The sequence below is a fragment of the Ovis canadensis genome, chromosome 3, assembly GCF_042477335.2.
Source record: "Ovis canadensis isolate MfBH-ARS-UI-01 breed Bighorn chromosome 3, ARS-UI_OviCan_v2, whole genome shotgun sequence".
NCBI classification, from domain to species: Eukaryota; Metazoa; Chordata; class Mammalia; order Artiodactyla; family Bovidae; genus Ovis; species Ovis canadensis.
The window spans coordinates 171,551,412-171,570,767 of record NC_091247.1 but is presented as its reverse complement, the minus strand read 5'-3'; the positions used below and the strand labels follow the sequence as shown (position 1 = coordinate 171,570,767).

At 38.8% G+C, this 19,356-nt stretch overlaps 1 protein-coding gene across 2 annotated transcripts in view; it reads left to right on the top strand.

Moving 5' to 3' along the window:
- Nucleotides 1-19,356, top strand: part of LTA4H (leukotriene A4 hydrolase) — a 32,745-nt gene that overhangs the window by 6,754 nt on the left and 6,635 nt on the right. For both annotated transcript variants that reach the window (XM_069585098.1, XM_069585097.1), the window contains exons 3-14: nucleotides 702-822; nucleotides 3,064-3,132; nucleotides 5,861-5,965; nucleotides 6,938-6,990; nucleotides 10,039-10,111; nucleotides 10,384-10,524; nucleotides 11,351-11,374; nucleotides 11,851-11,921; nucleotides 12,360-12,471; nucleotides 13,017-13,161; nucleotides 16,733-16,836; nucleotides 17,259-17,329. In XM_069585098.1, the coding sequence (XP_069441199.1) occupies nucleotides 702-822; nucleotides 3,064-3,132; nucleotides 5,861-5,965; nucleotides 6,938-6,990; nucleotides 10,039-10,111; nucleotides 10,384-10,524; nucleotides 11,351-11,374; nucleotides 11,851-11,921; nucleotides 12,360-12,471; nucleotides 13,017-13,161; nucleotides 16,733-16,836; nucleotides 17,259-17,329 (1,089 nt within the window). The remainder of the gene's footprint in view (nucleotides 1-701; nucleotides 823-3,063; nucleotides 3,133-5,860; nucleotides 5,966-6,937; nucleotides 6,991-10,038; nucleotides 10,112-10,383; nucleotides 10,525-11,350; nucleotides 11,375-11,850; nucleotides 11,922-12,359; nucleotides 12,472-13,016; nucleotides 13,162-16,732; nucleotides 16,837-17,258; nucleotides 17,330-19,356) is intronic.

Sequence of the window (19,356 nt, the reverse complement as noted above, 5' to 3'; positions counted from 1 at the left end):
TATGGCATAGGAAGGTCAAATAATTTGCTCAAGTTCATAGCACAGCCAAGTTCACAGTCAGTGGTAGAGTCAGGACTCAAGCACAGCCACTGGTCTCCAGGGCTCCTGCTGTTTCTTCATTAACAATGCTGCTCAATCTATCTGGGTGAAGGACCCAGTTTTTGTTAGTTCCAGTCCACCACAGGCTAATACTTGTGTAAAATGCAGTAAAAACTAATTACTAGGAAGAAGAGATTAAATACAAACCCATTTGCTTTTATCATAGATTTAACAGACATGAACATTTACTCTCAAGTTCTTGACTTAACTCTTCCAGCAACAGTTTACAAACTAGCACTGCCCTGTGCTATGCTCTGCCACCCCTGCAGTGGTCGTCAGCATTCCAAAGTTATTTCTTCTACCTTCCCACCACTGTAAAAGATTACCTGGTATCACAGAAAAAAAGCTGGGGTATTCACCTAGTATTAGTTCCTCTTACATCTTCATAAGCAGTTACCATGTAGAAAAAAAGACTCACAGGCTGACATTCAGGTAAGAGCACGCAAGGCAAACATTCCTAGAAGTTGCTCTCAAGCAGTAATGAGACCTCATAAAATTCCGTTTATATTATTTGGTGTATATCATGTTGTTTATGTATTATGAATTAAAATTTTAGTTAGATTGAATTGTATACTACTAATGTATTTGTTCCTTTCATACAGAAATCAAGAAATTGTTATAGAGATTTCTTTCGAGACATCTCCAAAATCTTCTGCTCTTCAGTGGCTCACTCCTGAACAAACTTCTGGGAAAGAGCACCCCTATCTCTTTAGTCAGTGCCAGGTAAAAAGGACTTGGGATGGTTTGTTATTCCCAGCTCATGCAACTGACTGAAGCAAAGTGGACAGTGGTCTTACGGATACTGGGGTCTTACCTAAGATAGTATTTCATCTTATAAACACTACATAGATTTTCATTTATATCTCTCACCATTAATACATTTGTATATTACTTAAAAAAAAAAAACTTCCTTTCACTTGAAATATGTCTAGCTAAGCTGGACTATCTAGGTCATATTATTAATATATTCATATCCTCAACACCTACCATAGAACTTGGCATAGAGTGGACACTCAATAAACGGTCTTAAAATGAAAGAAAAACACTGCTAAACAGAATATGTACTGGTTATGAAAACTGCTTAACAATAAAGGGAAGGATCAGATTTCCCATTCCTCTCGAGATACCATTGTCCAGAGATAACAACTGAGTTGGTCTGTAGCCTTTCCAGATTTTTCTTACACCTTTACAAATGTACACATTATGTATATATATTAATGTACCATTAAGATGATATGATTTAGACTATATCTATTTTCTGTTTAAAAACTAAAAATAAAGAACATACTTAGAGATAGTCTGTCACAAGAATGATACATGTCAAACTCCTGAAAGAAACAAAACTAATTCTTTTAGCAATCAAATAGTTTACAATGAAAAGAATTTACTTCATTAAACATTGACTATATTTCTAAGCATTGTGTAAGGTACTCTGCATATTTAATCCTTTAAATATTCCTCTGTGTAAGGCACTATGCTAGGCTCACATTTGAAAACAGGTCTGTCAGAAAGGAAGCAATGCTGGCAATGTTTACTTTTTATTGCCAATTGAAGTTTTATTTTTGTCTAAGAAACCCTCAGTTCACTACTCTGGAAGAGATACCATGTTCTAGGCAAGAATGTACCAATTATACACTCCATCTCTTATCTGATTTTCATCAGTAATTGTTACGAAATGTCCGTAAAGATCTGTGAGTCACAAGAATGTGAATTTTGAACATTCTATTCCATTTCTTGTTGGAAGCAGTTTTTGAAATGGAGGAAAGCGATTTCAGTTAAATTACTACAGTTGATAGGAAGCACATAGACATGATTTTGTTTAATGAGTTTGCTTATAGCTGTTCTCTATGCATATTTTCCTGGATTTGGTCTTATCCAGTGAAATACACATAAACCTCACCCCTGGCATTGTGGAGTCACATAACCAGGGACCTTTAAGGAAGCCTGAATACATGGTCTTAGAACCTTGTCTGGGGAGAGCAGACTACCTGGTTCTTCTATTCTACTTAATCCAACTAGAGGTGAGGTCACTTGGACTCCTGTATCTTTGGAGAATCTATTAGATCTGAAGTGAAAAGAGCTGGTGTCTGGAGGATAGAAGGAAGTTTGCAGAGGTGTGAAGTATGTCTGGGATTTGTAACAACCTCCTAGAGAGAGGTGAGTGTCAGTGTCCCTTCCAGCTCAGTGAGGCTGGGTTCCCTTTGCTCACCAGCAATAGATGCAGACTTATCTGACAACAGGCCAGAGTATGAAATCGTAGGTAGCCTGGTCATTCTTCTTGATGGAATTGATCATTTTGACAGATGGATGCGGAAGCAAAGAAATGCTTTACCTATTAGGTGAATGAATATGTCTAGATGGTGTTAAAAGAGACTTTTCTTTCTCCCTCCTGTCTTCCTAGTGTTTACTTTCAAGGCTTGCCACAAGATCAAAATGTCAAGACCTTAACCGCATTGTCCAAGCTATGTTTCTCAGGAAACTGGCATCCCATTAGACTGTCATAATTAACCAAAAGAAAGTGGGTTTTGTGTTGGAAAAAGTATAAGAATTTGAACAGGTTTCTTTATTCTGGGTCTCTGCAGAGCCTTCAGAAAGCCAGTGTTCCTGGTGACTCTCCCAGACAGTCATGTAACATGCCATGGTCCTCAAATTTACTTCACTAAAGAGCCCTTTTTCGACAGGGTTCCTAACAACTTCTCACTGGGTGCTACTATTGCTCAGGAATCATTGTTTAACGTTGCTTCATGCTCCAGCTGAAATGTGAGGGTGGGGCATACATTAAAAGGGGGAATTAGATTTTTTTATCCACAGATCTCCTTTTGCTACTTGAAAAGAACTGAAGAAATGTGAGACATTTTTACTTTTAAAAAGAACGGATCTAAGAACAATGCTGCAATTGTAATGACTTCTTAATGACTTATGAGTCAGGGAAATAGCTGTTTCTTTTTTCCCTCTCTCTCCCAGGCTATCCACTGTAGAGCTATTCTTCCTTGCCAGGACACTCCTTCTGTGAAATTAACCTACAGTGCAGAGGTAACTATTACTGAAATTATTAGCTGAATTAATTGTTCTGTATGAGTATTTTGATAGGAACTACGTTAAATCTATAGATTGCTTTGGGTAGTATGGATGTTTTAGCAATATTAATTCTTCCAATCCATGAACACAGATTATGTTTCCAAAATGAACCACATAAGTCAATAATGATAAGCAGAGATAATAATGTTCTTTTAGCTAGCAATAGTTTACTTATTAAATTCTGCCTGAAATATGTTAGAAAAATGGATCTCATTTTGAACGTCTGTTCCAAAGGCAGTTTCAAACATAAATGTGGAAAAGGGAAATGAGTATCATTCTGATTTTTAAAAGAATTCAGAGGCTTTCCTGGTGGATCAGTGGTGAAGAACCAACCTGCCAGTACAGGGTCGAACCCTGCTCCAGGAAGATCCCACATGCTGCAGAGCGCCTAGGCCCGTGTGCCACAACTCTTGAGCCTGTCTCTAGAGCTGGGAGCTGCAACTAGACCAATGCTCTGCAGCAAGAGAAGCCACGGCAGTGAAAAGCCCGCACACTGCAATGAACAGTAACCCCCTCTTGCTGCAACTAGAAAAAAAAACCTACGCAGCAACCAAGACCAAGTGCAGCCAAAAATAAATAAACATATACAAAAAAAGAATTCTAGGCCTAAAATCAAGAATTTGGGAGCAACTCTTTTCAACTTTGAAAAAATTTGTAGGGTTAAATGCTCTATAAATGTGCTTTGTGCATATCACTTCAGTCGTGTCCTACTCTTTACAACCCCATGGACCATAGCCCACCAGGCTCCTCTGTCTGTGGGATTTCCCAGGGAGGAATACTGGAATGGGTTGCCATTTCCTCCTCCAGGGGGTTTTCCCGACCCAAGGATCAAGCCCACATCCCTTCTGTCTCCTGCATTGCTGGTGAATTCTTTACCACTAGCACCACCTGGGAACTAGCCATGTAAATATCTATCTAGGTATCCTGATGGGCGTATATTACAGACTTATTTGTATGCATTTCCAACTTATTCTTGTTGTAGGTACTGCTAACCCTTTTACGAAAAGGTAGACTATAATTAATAAATACTATCCCAGAGGCTAGACTTACTCAGACTAGGCAAATGGAACTGAGGACCATCTAGTATTTATGGAAACTTCTTGATTCCCACATTGTCCTACCACCGAACCACCCTGAGCATAACGCTGCAGAAACTGTAGTTGGAGGCCAAGAATCCCAGGATCTGGGATCTTCTCCACCACTGCATGACCTTGGGCAAGTCTTGTGACCTCACCACCTCAGCTTTCTCATCTGGATGACGTATCACTGCCTAAATGAAGGGAGGAAGTGGAACCACAGTAGTGTCTAGGCTTTTAGCTCCAGGATCTGTGGCTATAGCAGCGCTGGTTCTGGAGCTCCTGATTCTGTGCTCGCTGTAGTAACAGCTTTGAGGGCTGGGCCAGGGTTCGATCCCTAGGTAGGGAAGATCCCCTGAAGAAGGGAATGGTAACCCACTTCAGCTTTCTTGCCTGGAGAATGCTATGGACAGAGAAGGCTGGTGGGCTGCAGTTCACAGGGTCACAGAGTCAGACACAACTGAGCGACTAACATTACTACGTGCAGACAGAACAAGAAAGTCCAGAATTGTTGGAATGGATGCTTGCTAAGTCACTAATACTCAGGGGATGGTCCTTTATTCTGGCATTCACTAGAAGTAGCACTTTCAGAATCATGGAGCTGGGGTACACACATCAATGACCATAGGTTTGCTCCATAAGGATCTTCTCCATACAAGGTTCCAGAGAAAATTATTTCACCTTTCTCAGCAATAAGCTTAAGTTCCTCACACTCAAGACCCTTAAAAAGTAGAATGTGAGACTTCCCTGGTGACACAATGGATAAGAATCCACCTGGCAGTGCATGGGACACGGGTTCGATCTCTGGTCAGGGAAGAGTCCACATGCCACGCAGCAGCTAAGCCTGTGCCGTGGCTACTGAGCCTGCATGCTGCAGCTGCGGAAGCCTGCCTGCCTGGAGCCTATGCTGCACAACCAGGGACGCCACTGCAATGAGAATCCTGCACCCCGCAACTAGAGAGCAGCCCCACTTGACGTAACTAGAGAATGCCTGGCACAGCCAAAAATACATAAATTAAGATATTTTAAAAGTAGAATTTTGTAACTCTTAAGTTTATGTTTTAAATGTTAAAATTTTCAGAACTGTATTCTCTGTTCTAAAGTGAGTATAACATCCTTTTGAATCTCCTGAGGGTATAGAGGGGATCAGGCCCGGTGCCTGCCATTGCCAGGTGTGGTCAAAAAATTATTAACATAATAAAGGTAAATGATTAAAATAAATAATGTACGTTCTTTATAAGTAACATAAATTTAGGTTATTTAGTCCTCGCAACAATTCTATGAAGTATGACCCTTGTTGATTTAGGAAATGGAGGCTCAGGAGGATTATTTACCCAAGTCCATGCAGTTAGTAAATGGTGGAACTGGGATTTTAATCTAGTTTCTACCAAATGCTTTCAATATGAATAGGTGAATGAATAGGTGGATATTTCACATTCATTTTTAAAGAAGCCAGTTTTACATATTGCTAATTCTGTTTATAAAACTGATAACGAATGGCTGTATTGGGTTCATAGTCTACTGGATCAAGAGTCAAGAAGGCGGAAGAGGTTATTTTACATAGAACATTTTATTTATAACTGGTAATGACTTTTCTTCTCGATTAGGTGTCTGTCCCCAAAGAACTGGTGGCACTTATGAGTGCCATTCGTGATGGAGAAGCACCTGACCCAGAAGACCCGAGCAGGAAAATTTACAGATTCAGCCAAAAAGTAAGATCTTAGGGTCTAGATTTTGTGTTTTAGTTGGTGGTGAACTCCAAATACCTTCTTCCCATTTGGAAAGCAAAATGGCTTTTGAAATATTTCAGAATTTAGAATGCAGCTTCTGCCTTTTTTCTTTTGCTCTTTTGAAATATTTAGTTCTGCTTGCAACATTGTATTGAAGAAAGAGGCTGCTGGGAGGGTATGGTAGGGGTGTGCCTGATGCCATTTTTGCTCATCTCAGTCAGTAGCAGTTTTCTTGTTTCTCAGTTACTTTGACCTGCCCTGGTACCAAACTGTGGGTATGTATTGGCATAGTGTTCACAGATGGAAGAGCTATCTTAGACCAAAAATCCGTTACAGTCCTTTAAGTTACAATTCCTAGGTAGCTGGTAGTTTGACTTCTTTCTTTGACTCTTAATGAACTGTGTGTGTTGTCTCTGTGTGTGTGTACATTAATGCTTTTAAAAACCATCCTCCTTAGCAGAACTTGTAATTGAATCACAGTGGACAATTTTGTCCCCACACCAGCTTCTGGGATTCCAAAACCTTTAGCTGGATTATTTTGTGTCTCTCAAATATGCCAGGAGTGATTTCAAAAAAGCAATTTAAAATGAAATTTTTTAATTCAAGAAGAAAGGACCAAACAAAGAGGAAAGCATAGTTGCCTTCTTCTATGTTAATTTTTGTGAAATGCTTAAGATGTACCTTGTAATACTGTGCAGATATTTTTCACATTTCAGAAGCTTTCCTTCCTTTCCCAAAAGGGAAATAGATGTTTTGAAAGTTTTTATATTACAATTTTGAACTGCTAGACCCCTCAAAAATGGGAACCACTTGAGAAGTACCAAAAGAAAGTAATCTACACTAATGTTTGGAGATTTGAAAGGAAACTTTCTTTTGAATATGAATTGTCTTATTCTGTTAACATTCTAAATCACTAATTCGAGCATGTGCTGTGTGTCTTGTTTGCCCCTTCAGGTTCCAATCCCCTGCTACCTGATTGCTTTGGTTGTTGGAGCTTTAGAAAGCAGGTGAGCTTTTGAACAAATTTTGAAGTATACACAAAGATCAAACCTTAGGTGTCTTGACTCTCTGTCAGGATTTATTGTTAGATCACTTTTGTGTTTCCCAAGATAATAAGCTGACAGCTCTAGAAATATTCAAATCTAATCATGAAATGTGAATCACAAATTAATTTTAAATTAAAAGATCTTTACCAGTCACCCCTTGGACTTTCCAAGTATTAGAGAATGAGCATACTCTTACTGTTAATCTGGTGTCTAAAACAAGTTTAAACAAGTCAGTCCTCATAACCTCCATTTTTTCATCTTTCAAATTACGACATCCCCCTTCCTACCTCATTGGGTGATTATGTGCAATAAATGAGATAAACTATTTTAAAGCTCTTGGAAGCCTATGAATATTACAGAAATATAAGATATTTTGTTAAAGTTTTATCAGCAGCTGCTGCTGCTGCTAAGTTGCTTCAGTTGTGTCCTACTCTGTGCGACCCCGTAGACGGCAGCCCACCAGGCTCCCCTGTCCCTGGGATTCCTCAGGCAAGAACACTGGAGTGGGTTGCCATTTCCTTCTCCAGTGCATGAAAGTGAAAAGTGAAAGTGAAGCCGCTTAGTCATGTCCGACTCTTCGCTACCCCATGGACTGCAGCCTACCAGGCTCCTCCGCCCATGGGATTTTCCAGGCAAGAGTGCTGCAGTGGGTTGCCATTGCCTTCTCCATACCAGCAGCTGGAGTGCCCTTTTGTTAATTTCTTGTTTGTTTTTCTTTCTAAACAACTGAAAACTAAGAATGGCTGTATAGTAATCACATTCTTCAAATTGCCAGAAATGTGGACGTGTTGGACATGTCAGGCAAACACAGCTTCTGGTCCAGCTCTCGAAGTTAACTATGAACATCCCTGGGTAGCTCACTTCTCAGGTTGAGCATCTGTGAGCATCAGGATGAATACTCACCAAGACATACTCACATCTCACTTCAGAGGCTGCTGAAGGTTTTGGGGTTTTATCTTCGTCACCTAAAACCTAGAAATAATCATATGTACTTCAGAGGATTTTTGTGAGGATTGATAGACCCAACATGTGTAAAGCTCCTGACATATAGGAGGCACTTGCTAAATAATAATCATCATTGTCATAGCAGTTGCCAATTAGCAGGTCTCATTAGGTACCAGCTCCAATGCATCAGGCTTCCCTTGTGGCTTGGCTGGTAGAGAATCTGCCTGCACTGCAGGAGAGCTGGGTTCAATCCCTGGGCTGGGAAGATCCCCTGGAGAAGGGAAAGGCTACCCCCTCCAGTGTTCTGACCTGGAGAGTTCCATGGACTGTATTGTCCATGGGTTCACAGAGTCAGACACGACTCAGCGACTTTCATTTTCACTCTCCAGTGCATCATCCTCTTGAATCCTCACAACTCTGTGAAATGAATACAATTACTCTTTCTCATTTTACCAGTAAAAAAACTCAGTAAGTTTAAATAACTGGCTCAGAGTAGCATAGCTAGAAAATATCAGAGCTGGGATCCATTCTAGGCCATCTGATGTTGGAGCCCCTGTAGCTTAGAACTTTGCTGTCTGGAGGAGCAGCCACTAACCACATGAGGCTTGATGTGCTGAAAGTGTAAACTGCACACTGGATTTCTAAAGACTTAATATGAAAAAAAAAGAATGCAAAATATTTTACTGACAATCTTTTATGCTGATTATATGTCAAATGATAATATTTTTGATATATTGGGTTAAACAAAACATAGTATTAAAATCTATTTCACCCTCTTCATCTTGCTTTTAAAAAAAAATGTGGCTACTAGACAATTTATTGCAGCTCTCATTAATTTATACTACATAGCCCTTGTTACCATTTCTACTCACAGTGGTTTACAGACCAATAGCTTTGGCATCTCCTGGGAGTTAGTTAGAAATGCAAGGACTTCCCTGGTGGTCCAGTGGCTAAGACTCCCATTTTCCCAATGCAGGGGGCCTGGGTTCAATCCCTGGTTGAGGAACTAGGTCCCACATGTTGCAACTATGGCCTAGCACAGCCAAATAAATAAATATTTTTAAAAAGGAGAAAGAAATACAAGTCCTTGAATCCTATCCCAGACCTACTACATCAAGCTTTGTATTTGCGCAAACATCTCCAAATAACTGTAAGCACCTTTATGTTTGAGAGGCACTGCCCTAGAATCCGCTGCCTTTTTGGGGAAGAATATCAAGGCAAAGTCTTATTGTTTGGGATTTGCATTGCATACAATTTTCAAGATGAAATTTAGATGAAAAAAATGTTTTTTGAGTTCTAGTCCTATATGTGATATATAGTTATATTTGTTTCTTCCTTTTATTTAAATTGTGGTTTTAAAAGAGAAACTCAAAATTACAATAACTAGCTTTAATATATAGTTCAGTAGTCACTTGTGTCGTTATGAAACAAATCTCCGAAACTTTTTCATCTTGAAAAATTGAACCTCTGTACTCTTTAAACAACAGCTCCATTTCCACCTCCTTCCAGTCCCTGGTAACCACTGTTCTGTTTTCTGTTTCACTGAGTTTGACTGGTTTAGACACCTCATAAAAGTATGAGAGTATGTGTCCATCAGTAACTGCCTTATTGCACCGTTACAGCATTTGACAGTATTTCCTTCTCTGTTTGTCTATTCTATAAAAGCAATCAACCTTTAAGTGCATAACAGAGTTTACATCCACTCCTATTCTAGAATAATCTCTTATTGAGCCATGACTAGGTTTCTACAGTTGTAAGATTGAGGGAAGAAACTAGATCCCTAAGGGTCTTACTTGAGCCAGTGAGCTAACCTTTGGGGGCACGTAACGTCTAGGTTTTCACGTGGCTCAAGCTGCTCCCCTTTATAGACAAGCAGATTTACTGCCATATGTACAACAGGAGGTTTGTACCTCAGAAAGACCACTTAGCCTCACCCCCTTCCCATAAGCACATGGTAAATCATACTCCTGTCAGGATTTGTGTGCAGACACTTTAAATCTTTCCTAGAACCAGGTGAGTAATTTGGCCTGAATTTCATTTTTATTGAGCCTTTTCATTTTGCAGGCAGATTGGCCCAAGGACGTTGGTATGGTCTGAGAAAGAGCAGGTGGAAAAGTCTGCTTATGAATTTTCTGAGGTTGGTCATAAAGTTACCCTTTTTAAATAATAGTGATAGATAGTAGATTTAAGATTTTGAGTATGAAATGAATGGTTTTAAGTAATGTGGTAAAAGAGTCAAATAGTGTATCTTATTTTATATGAGTTTGCAGTTGATGCGTTTTGGGGGTATCATTTTCATTTAAAATAGCATCATTAATTTATAGCCTTCATAGAAAGCAATGTGTACTTTTAAGAAATTTATTATGGCAATGATTAAGATGTACAAATATATATGCATTCATTTTCCAGACTGAATCTATGCTTAAAATTGCAGAAGATCTGGGAGGCCCATATATTTGGGGGCAGTATGACCTATTGGTCCTGCCGCCATCCTTTCCCTATGGCGGCATGGAAAACCCTTGCCTCACTTTTGTAACTCCTACTCTGCTGGTAAGTGTAAATTTTTCTTCATCTAAAGTTGAATTTGCCTCAAACATAAACCTAAATAAGAAGAAACTTCGGCTCCTAATAATTTTTTTTAAGTCTTTTCTCTTATTTATGTAATCTTTGTTTCTGATTTTATTGTTTCTTGTAGTTACTATCATCATATCAACTTCTAACTTGGCCATTTGGGAGAAAATAATATAGGTTCAAGGTGCTTTGGGATGCTGGGACTGGAGGGTCGTGGAATAACAGTCTATTGATGGATTGTGTATCCAGAGAAAGAAACGATACCATTTACACTTGGCATGTAGGTTCTGGTTAAAAGCAAAACAAAACTCCATTTACCATGACTAGGGAAGAATTAGCCCATAGTATATAGCTATATTTTATATGCCTTTGTAAGCTACTTGAAATCCTTCCTAAAACCAAGTGAGTAATGGATTGGCAACTAAATAAATAAAACACACCATGGTAGACACAGGACACTACAAAATTTTCTTGAATATACTGTGGGTATTAAGGAGAGAGTGAAAGAAAATAAGGGTACATTAAAAAAATGGAAGAGGAGAAATGTTTCTGGAAAATTAGAGACAAGTATACTGGCCTCCTGGTATTGGGAAAATTCCCAAGATTAAGGAGAAAAAGAATATTTTTTAGTCCTGCATTTAAAAAAAATTTCCTCAGTACATGTTGCTTTTGAACTATTTGGAGTACAATAGCAGAAATACAGTGAACCATAAATGCCAGACTATGTCTTGACATAGGCTGTCATTTAGATATAGTCTGTAATTTGATTTCTGAAATACTAAGGTAATTTTCTTTATTTTTTTAGGCTGGTGACAAGTCACTCTCCAATGTAAGTTAAAATGTGTTATCTTGTTGCAAGACATTACTACATTGTTTTTTTTCTGAAACAATTTATTTAACTGAAGGATAATTTATGTACAGAATTTTGTTGTTTACTGTCAAACCTCAACATGTATCAGCCATATACTATGCTGTTAATTGCCTTAGATTTAAGAACATTTTATGGTTTGATCTCTTCATATATTTATGAAATATTTTTTAATGGAGTGATGTATCTATTTAGTATTTTTTAAATAATGTTAAATTTCCATTTTTTTAACTCTACAATACTTTGTTTGGCTAAATTGTGGTTTTTTTTTTTTTTTTTGCTGAACTGAATAATTCCTTGAATATCTCAGTTAATGTAAAAAAACTGAAAATGTGGAAAAAATGAAATAAATTGAACAACATGGAATTGAAAAAAGTAGAATGCTTACATAATTAATTATTTTAGATTAAGATAATCACTTCCACTGTTTCCTTTAGGTTATAGCACATGAAATATCTCATAGTTGGACAGGAAATCTAGTGACCAACAAAACTTGGGATCACTTTTGGTAAGATTTATTATTATTCCTTCTTTATTGGTTCTTATTTTTTATTTCTCTCCCTACCTTCCACCTCTCTGGATTGTGTATATGTTTGTTATCATCTCTTTACAGGGTTTTTTAAATTCTGTAATATTTGGCACAGTGTCAGATAGAATAGAGGTTTTCAGCTGATGCTATTTAGTTCGTGGTGTGGTCACATTTTAACACAGGGACACATGAAACCAGAGCCATGGCTTTACGTCCTGCACTGCCATCTTCTGGACTAGGCTTCCTATTGCTCTGAACTGACTGCAAGGAAGCCACGCAGAGCAGTCTGCTTAGAGTGGAGTATTCACACTTTACAATTGTTTTGCTCTGTAGAAACACCAAAAAGAAAAGATCTTGTTGATCACATGCCTTTTTTCCCCAGCCATGCCAGTGTTTTTATTCTTCAATTTTTTTCAGGTTAAATGAGGGACATACCGTATACTTGGAACGCCACATTTGTGGACGACTGTTTGGTGAAAAGTTTAGACATTTTCATGCTCTGGGCGGATGGGGAGAACTCCAGAATTCGGTAAATGAGTCATACTTCTAAAAGCATCCATCCCAGGTTGTCTAAGTGAAACTCAAAGATTCAGTTTGTAAGGCAGCTTTACTTTACACTGTACTAAATGGCAATAAGAAAGTCATTTTTACCAGTGTGGGAAAGCAAGCAGATGCTGGTATTATGTTCTCTTGTTACATGTTAATCCTTTTCCTGTGTATGGTTGTGTTCATGACTAGTCAGAGCTTACTGGGGGTTTGCAATGAATATATTCAATGACTTTGAATTTTATTTGGTGTATTTATGTCATTTTTAAATGCTCTCTCCTGAGAGCTGAACTTGCTAACCAGGCACTGAAATATTGTTCTAGTCTAGGCAAGAAATATTACAGAATCTTACACTAGTAGCCATTCCATTAATTGATTTCCAGAAATGTGTGCTAACCACTCTCTAAATTCTCCTAAAACTTAGATTCCCCTAAAGTTATGACACTAAGTAAAGTAACCCTTCCTTGCTAGCTTGTCTGCAAGGTGGTAACCAGACTTCATACTTGAACTTTTCTCTGTGTCCCACAGATAAAGACTTTTGGGGAGACCCATCCTTTCACCAAACTCGTGGTTGACCTGACGAACGTAGACCCTGACGTGGCGTATTCTTCAGTTCCCTATGAGAAGGGCTTTGCTTTACTCTTTTACCTTGAACAGCTTCTTGGAGGACCAGGCAAGTAGTTGGCATTTTCTGATTTTTTTCAAGAGTAATAAAGTTTCTAACTATTGTTTTTGTTCTATCTTATCCTTCCAGTTCATTCTTTATGTAGCTGCTGAAGAAATTATATCATCTTCTGACATTACCTCTCTATTTGAAACCTTGACTAGCCCCTTCATTCTGAATTGTACTGCTTCACTTCAAAGGAATAAAAAACCTCTTCAATATTTTAAAAATTAGGAAAATAGCTTGTGCTCATTGAAAACACTTAATGTGGTATAGAAGGTTATAGGGGTGACAAGTGGGAGAACCTCAGTTCAGTGTCTGTGGCTCCAGATCTTTTTCTCAGTGTAAATGAACAGACAAGTACATATACTTATTTTAAATACAGAAAATGGATCATACTATATATTTGTTCTTTATTTTTTTGCATTTGTTTTTTAATTCAACAATGGTTCACATATATCCTTCCATAACAGAATTTACAAATCTATCTTATGCTTTTTAATACCAGTTGTATGGAGTTTATGTAACCTTCCCCATTGATGAGCATTTAAGAGTACTCTCTTTTGGAAAAGAATATGAAAAAGAATATATGTATACACACACACATATGTATAATTGAATCACTTTGCTGTATAGCTAAAACTAATACAACATTGTGCCGGGGTCCAGCCCCAGTGGATCCAGGGAATTCGAAGCGGGGACGGCATTGGCGTCTGAGAAATTAATTGCTTAATTGAAGATATGCAGGGAGATTAGAAAGAAATAGTGTAGTAGGAAAACAAGTGGAGAAAAGAGGTTGAATGACTTGGTTTACGTGGAAAACCAATAAAACTCCAAGACAAGGAGTTTGCACCACCTACGTAGACCACTGGCGCCCGCTTGAATAGCGGACGGTGCCCCGCCTTGGGCTACCTCTCGCGTGGGTCTTAGAAGCCAGGGCAAGTAAGTAGACATGGCGAGCCTCCACGGTCCAGATGGGAATTCAGCCAGGAAAGAAGAGAACGAGAAAAGACCACACGGGGGAAACCAGTCTTTCCAGGAACCAGTCCGTTTCTTTATTTTCCAGGTCCACTTTTATACTTTTAGTTGTACATACAGATAAATGTGTTCTCAGTATATCTTTGTTCTTACAAGGGTCTTACATTTGTTTCACAATATCTTCTGGTCTGAAGACCGATTAACATTTTATGGCCCCACCATTCTTTCTATTGATAAAGGTTAATCGATCAGAAAACTTGTTTCTCCTTAAGATCTATTTAGTCTTAAGATAGTGATAAAGTTACATTTTTACATAGCAAGGACACAATGATTTGTAACAAAGAAAGAGGAGTACGGTTATCTGTAACAAAAGAGAAGGTTCATTAACTCAAAAGTCTAGTATTGCTAACATCAAAACGACTATACTTCTTTTTCTATATTCCAATTACATCGATTAACATACTTCCAGGTGCCTAAGGATATGGATGCCTGGCGGCGATCATTAACTCAGCAATGAAGCCCTTCACCAACATGATTTTTATCTTTAGAAAAACCCTATGCTAACTAAGACTTTCAAAATACTCCAAACTCTCTGTTGTTTATGGTTGAGAGGTGGTAACCAATCATGTAGGTAGTAGCAGGAGTGTGGATAATCCTGTCACACAAGCTAGTCTGCCAGCACAGAGGTTTTTGGACTGAAACACCCTTGTCACGCCCAGGAGATTTATTAATTGGAGTCCTAAGTTAACTCCTTTTCAGAGAGAGGTGGTGGGGGATAGCTCCCCATATAATGTCAGAAGAGTAGGCGAAAAGCACAATGCAGTAAGGCAGGCAGACTCTGGTTTTGGGGCCAATGCGAGGAGTCCCACCCATGGCAAAGCTCATGAGGTTAAGGGGCCTGACAGGCAAAGGTGAGTAAGGCTTTAAGGGAGCCTCACTGGATCTACTCGTGCATCTGCCCCAAAACCAGAGTCTGCCTGCCTTACTGCATTGTGCTTTTCGCCTACTCTTCTGACATTATACGGGGGGCTGTCCCCCACCACCTCTCTCTGAAAAGGAGTTAACTTAGGACTCCAATTAATAAATCTCCTGGGCGTGACAAGGGTGTTTCAGTCCAAAAACCTCTGTGCTGGCAGACTAGCTTGTGTGACAGGATTATCCACACTCCTGCTACTACCTACATGATTGGTTACCACCTCTCAACCATAAACAACAGAGAGTTTGGGGTATTTTGAAAGTCTTAGTTAGCATAGGGTTTTTCTAAAGATAAAAATCATGTTGGTGAAGGGCTTCATTGCTGAGTTAATGATCGCCGCCAGGCATCCATATCCTTAGGCACCTGGAAGTATGTTAATCGATGTAATTGGAATATAGAAAAAGAAGTATAGTCGTTTTGATGTTAGCAATACTAGACTTTTGAGTTAATGAACCTTCTCTTTTGTTATAGATCACTGTACTCCTCTTTCTTTGTTACAAATCATTGTGTCCTTGCTATGTAAAAATGTAACTTTATCACTATCTTAAGACTAAATAGATCTTAAGGAGAAACAAGTTTTCTGATCGATTAACCTTTATCAATAGAAAGAATGGTGGGGCCATAAAATGTTAATCGGTCTCCAGACCAGAAGATATTGTGAAACAAATGTAAGACCCTTGTAAGAACAAAGATATGCTGAGAACACATTTATCTGTATGTACAACTAAAAGTATAAAAGTGGACCTGGAAAATAAAGAAACGGACCGGTTCCTGGAAAGACTGGTTTCCCCCGTGTAGTCTTTTCTCGTTCTCTTCTTTTCTGGCTGAATTCCCATCTGGACCGTGGAGGCTCGCCATGTCTACTTACTTGCCCTGGCTTCTAAGACCCATGTGAGAGGGAGCCCAAGGCGGGGCACCGTCCGCTATTCAAGCGGGCGCCGGTGGCCTATGTAGGTGGTGCAAACTCCTTGTCTTGGAGTTTTATTGGTTTTCCACGTAAACCAAGTTATTCAACCTCTTTTCTCCACTTGTTTTCCTACTACACTATTTCTTTCTAATCTCCCTGCATATCTTCAATTAAGCAATTAATTTCTCAGACGCCAATGCCGTCCCCGCTTCGAATTCCTTGGATCCACCAGGGCTGGACCCCGGCAACAATGTAAATCAATGATACCTCAATTAAAAAAATAAAAACTTATTTGATTAGATAAATAAATAACTGTACTGTCTTTTGGACTTTGACTTAATAGACTTTGAAAGCCCGTCCTCATCTGGATCCATCCTGCCTGTCCAATTTTATTTTCCTCCTCTCTAGTCATACTCAGATCGTTGCTTTTAGAATTTATGTTGTATATTCCTTTTCTGTATCTCATGTCATCCTCTTATCTCTAATTAGGATTTCTCTTCTACCTTCCACCAAATTACATATGTTCTTCAAGGTACAACTTAAATTCTGCCTCTACTTTAGAACGTTTTGACCTTATTCTATCCTTGTAGCCCTCTCTGCTTTTCCTTTTCTCTGAATGTTCTCTGTGGTTTGGTACAATGTGCCCCAAAAATATATTAACTAATTACTTATCTATTAATTGACTTTTTCTTTTTTTTCTTCTTTTTAAAAAACCTTAGAGGTTTTCCTAGGATTCTTAAAGGCTTATGTTGAGAAGTTTTCCTACAAGAGCATAACTACTGATAACTGGAAGGATTTCTTGTATTCCCACTTTAAAGATAAGGTTGGATTTTAAGACTTTTCTTATTTTGCATGTCTAATCTGTCTTTATTTAATAGCTATGTTAGGCCGATTTGAGTTACCTGATAGTGGTACTGGCCCAGAATTTAAGACTCAATCTTTCATTGAAGGTTTTCCTATTTAAAATGTGGTCTCAACAGGATGAACTAATGTATAGAATTTTCCTATATCAGAGCAACCTGCAATAATATGTTCAGAGATTTGTGTGTTTACTTGATTTTCTTATTTATTTAAAAGAATACTGCTGATTAATATACATTTATTTCAGAGAGACTTAAAATTTTTCTTGCACATCAGTGTAGACCAAATTATACATTTGAGGACCTAAAAATCTGTTTTAGATTTTTCTTTTTTTCAATAGAAAAGATTGTTCTGTAGCAAACTGCATGTGCCTTCTCTTCTCAGGTTGATATTCTCAATCAAGTGGATTGGAACACCTGGCTGTACTCTCCTGGACTGCCCCCTGTAAAACCCAAGTAAGTGCTTACATTCTAATGCTTTCCTTCTCATTCTCTGAAATCCTAGAGCTCCTCAAAGTATCTGAGAGAATTTTATGCCTTCCTTAAGCTATTACTAGTTTGTAATAAAAGTTGAGTTCTTAGGTGTTAGAAGCTTAACCCTGGGGTCAAAAAAGTAATTTCCGTGATATTATAAGTATAAATTAGTTCAAGTCATTGTGGGTAATTACTGAGAGGGCTTCTATGGTGTCTCAGTGTTAAAGAAACTGCCTGCCAATGTAGGAGATGCAGGTTTGATCCCTGGGTTGGGAAGATTCCCCTGGAGAAGGAAATGGCAACCCACTCCAGTATTCTTGCCTGGGAAATCCCTTGGACAGAGGAGCCTGTCAGGCTATAGTCTGTGCGTTGGATATGACAAAGCAACTAAACAACAACAACAGTTATTTAGTGCCTCCTTTCTGCACAAAGATGGTGAGAGATACAGGAAAGAATAAGATACTACCCTTTTCTTGAAAACCTTTGCAATAAGAAAAATAATACAAAAGCCTTATGTTCATTATTACAATAGTGTCATAAATTACCATCCCCACTTCCAGAGGAGGTATATTAGGCTTAGCTAGAGTAAAGTGTCTTGCCAAAGGTTGCACAGCAGGTAATGAGAGTTGAGATTTAAACCTTGGTTGCCATCAACCCATTATACTGCCTTTTAAACAAAGCACCCTCCTTAAAGCAGGGGCCTGAATCCTGGTCTTCCAAGAGTCCTGTTCAGAGATGCTGACTATTCTGTGTTGCAGCCAGGAACTTGCTGTTCCCTCTACCTGAGTACTCTTTACGGTTAATTTCAGTCTCAACTCAAGAACCACTTTCTCATGGGAGCACTCCTTGACCTAAGTCAAGTCTCCCATTTTGGGCTTCTCAGTGCTGTGGATCACTTCTTCACAGTTGTTGCCACGATTGTAATCTTAAATTTATTTGTGTAATTATTAAGTCTTTCTTCTTCACTCCACTGAAGCACCAGGAAAACAGGGCTCATACCTGGTTCACTTGTTACTTTTCCTAGGACCTTTCCCTAAGAAAGGGTTGCTTCGCCTTCCTGGGCTAATCCTTATTTAATTTTTTTTGTTACATTGAGAAGGAAGTTTCAGGCACCAGGAAACAGACCAGCTGAAGGTTGGTTTGTTTTGTTGGTTTTTTTTTTACTGTCCTGCTATTTCTTATGAAATCAGTGCTAAGTCATGTTCTAATTGAAGGTAATTTACATCCTGAGCAGTCAAGGACCTCTGGTCCCACTTTGGGCTCGAGGGCAGTCAAAAGGGCCTGCCCGCTGCTCACAGCCTGACTACGTCATGAAAATAAACTGGCAACTAATTCAAAAAAGATCACTGCTGGAAACTCTCTGGTTGCACAGTGGTTAGGACTCCACGCTCTCATTGCTAAGGGCCCAGGTTCAATCCCTCGTCAGGAAATTAAAATCCCACAAGCCATGGGGCCACAAAACAAAATGCAAACAAAAAGAAGGTCACTGCTTTGACCCTTTTATTATCTTGCCCCATGGCACAAACTCTTGAAAGCAAGTTCAGTGGTCACTTCTAATCAAAACTTACCTCATATAGGCCCTGCAAGACAGGTACCCCTCTGTGTTCTAACAGAAACATTTCACATCAAGCAAGCATGACTTACAGACAAAGAGAGATGTTTTACAAGAATTTCACACACATTACATGGTCTCTTCCATTGTTGCAAAATGCATGATTTGTTTTCCAAGCTGAGGACGCATAAACCTTAACATAAGTTGCTTTGCTTAATGGTCAGGGTTTGTTAATTCTTCTTTCTTCTGAAAAGAGAGGAACAAAATCACAAGATTTCAGAGTCTCCCAAGGGTGTCACCATTATTTCCCCATCATCTAGAATAGTGCCTAGCACATAGCAGTTACTGGCAGATCTGGTGGATGATTAGAAGGTTGGAACCATGGGAGGTAAAATCCACGACAGCAAGGACCTTGTGGTGTTTGCCATGTTGTCCTGTGTACCCTCAACTGCTCCTG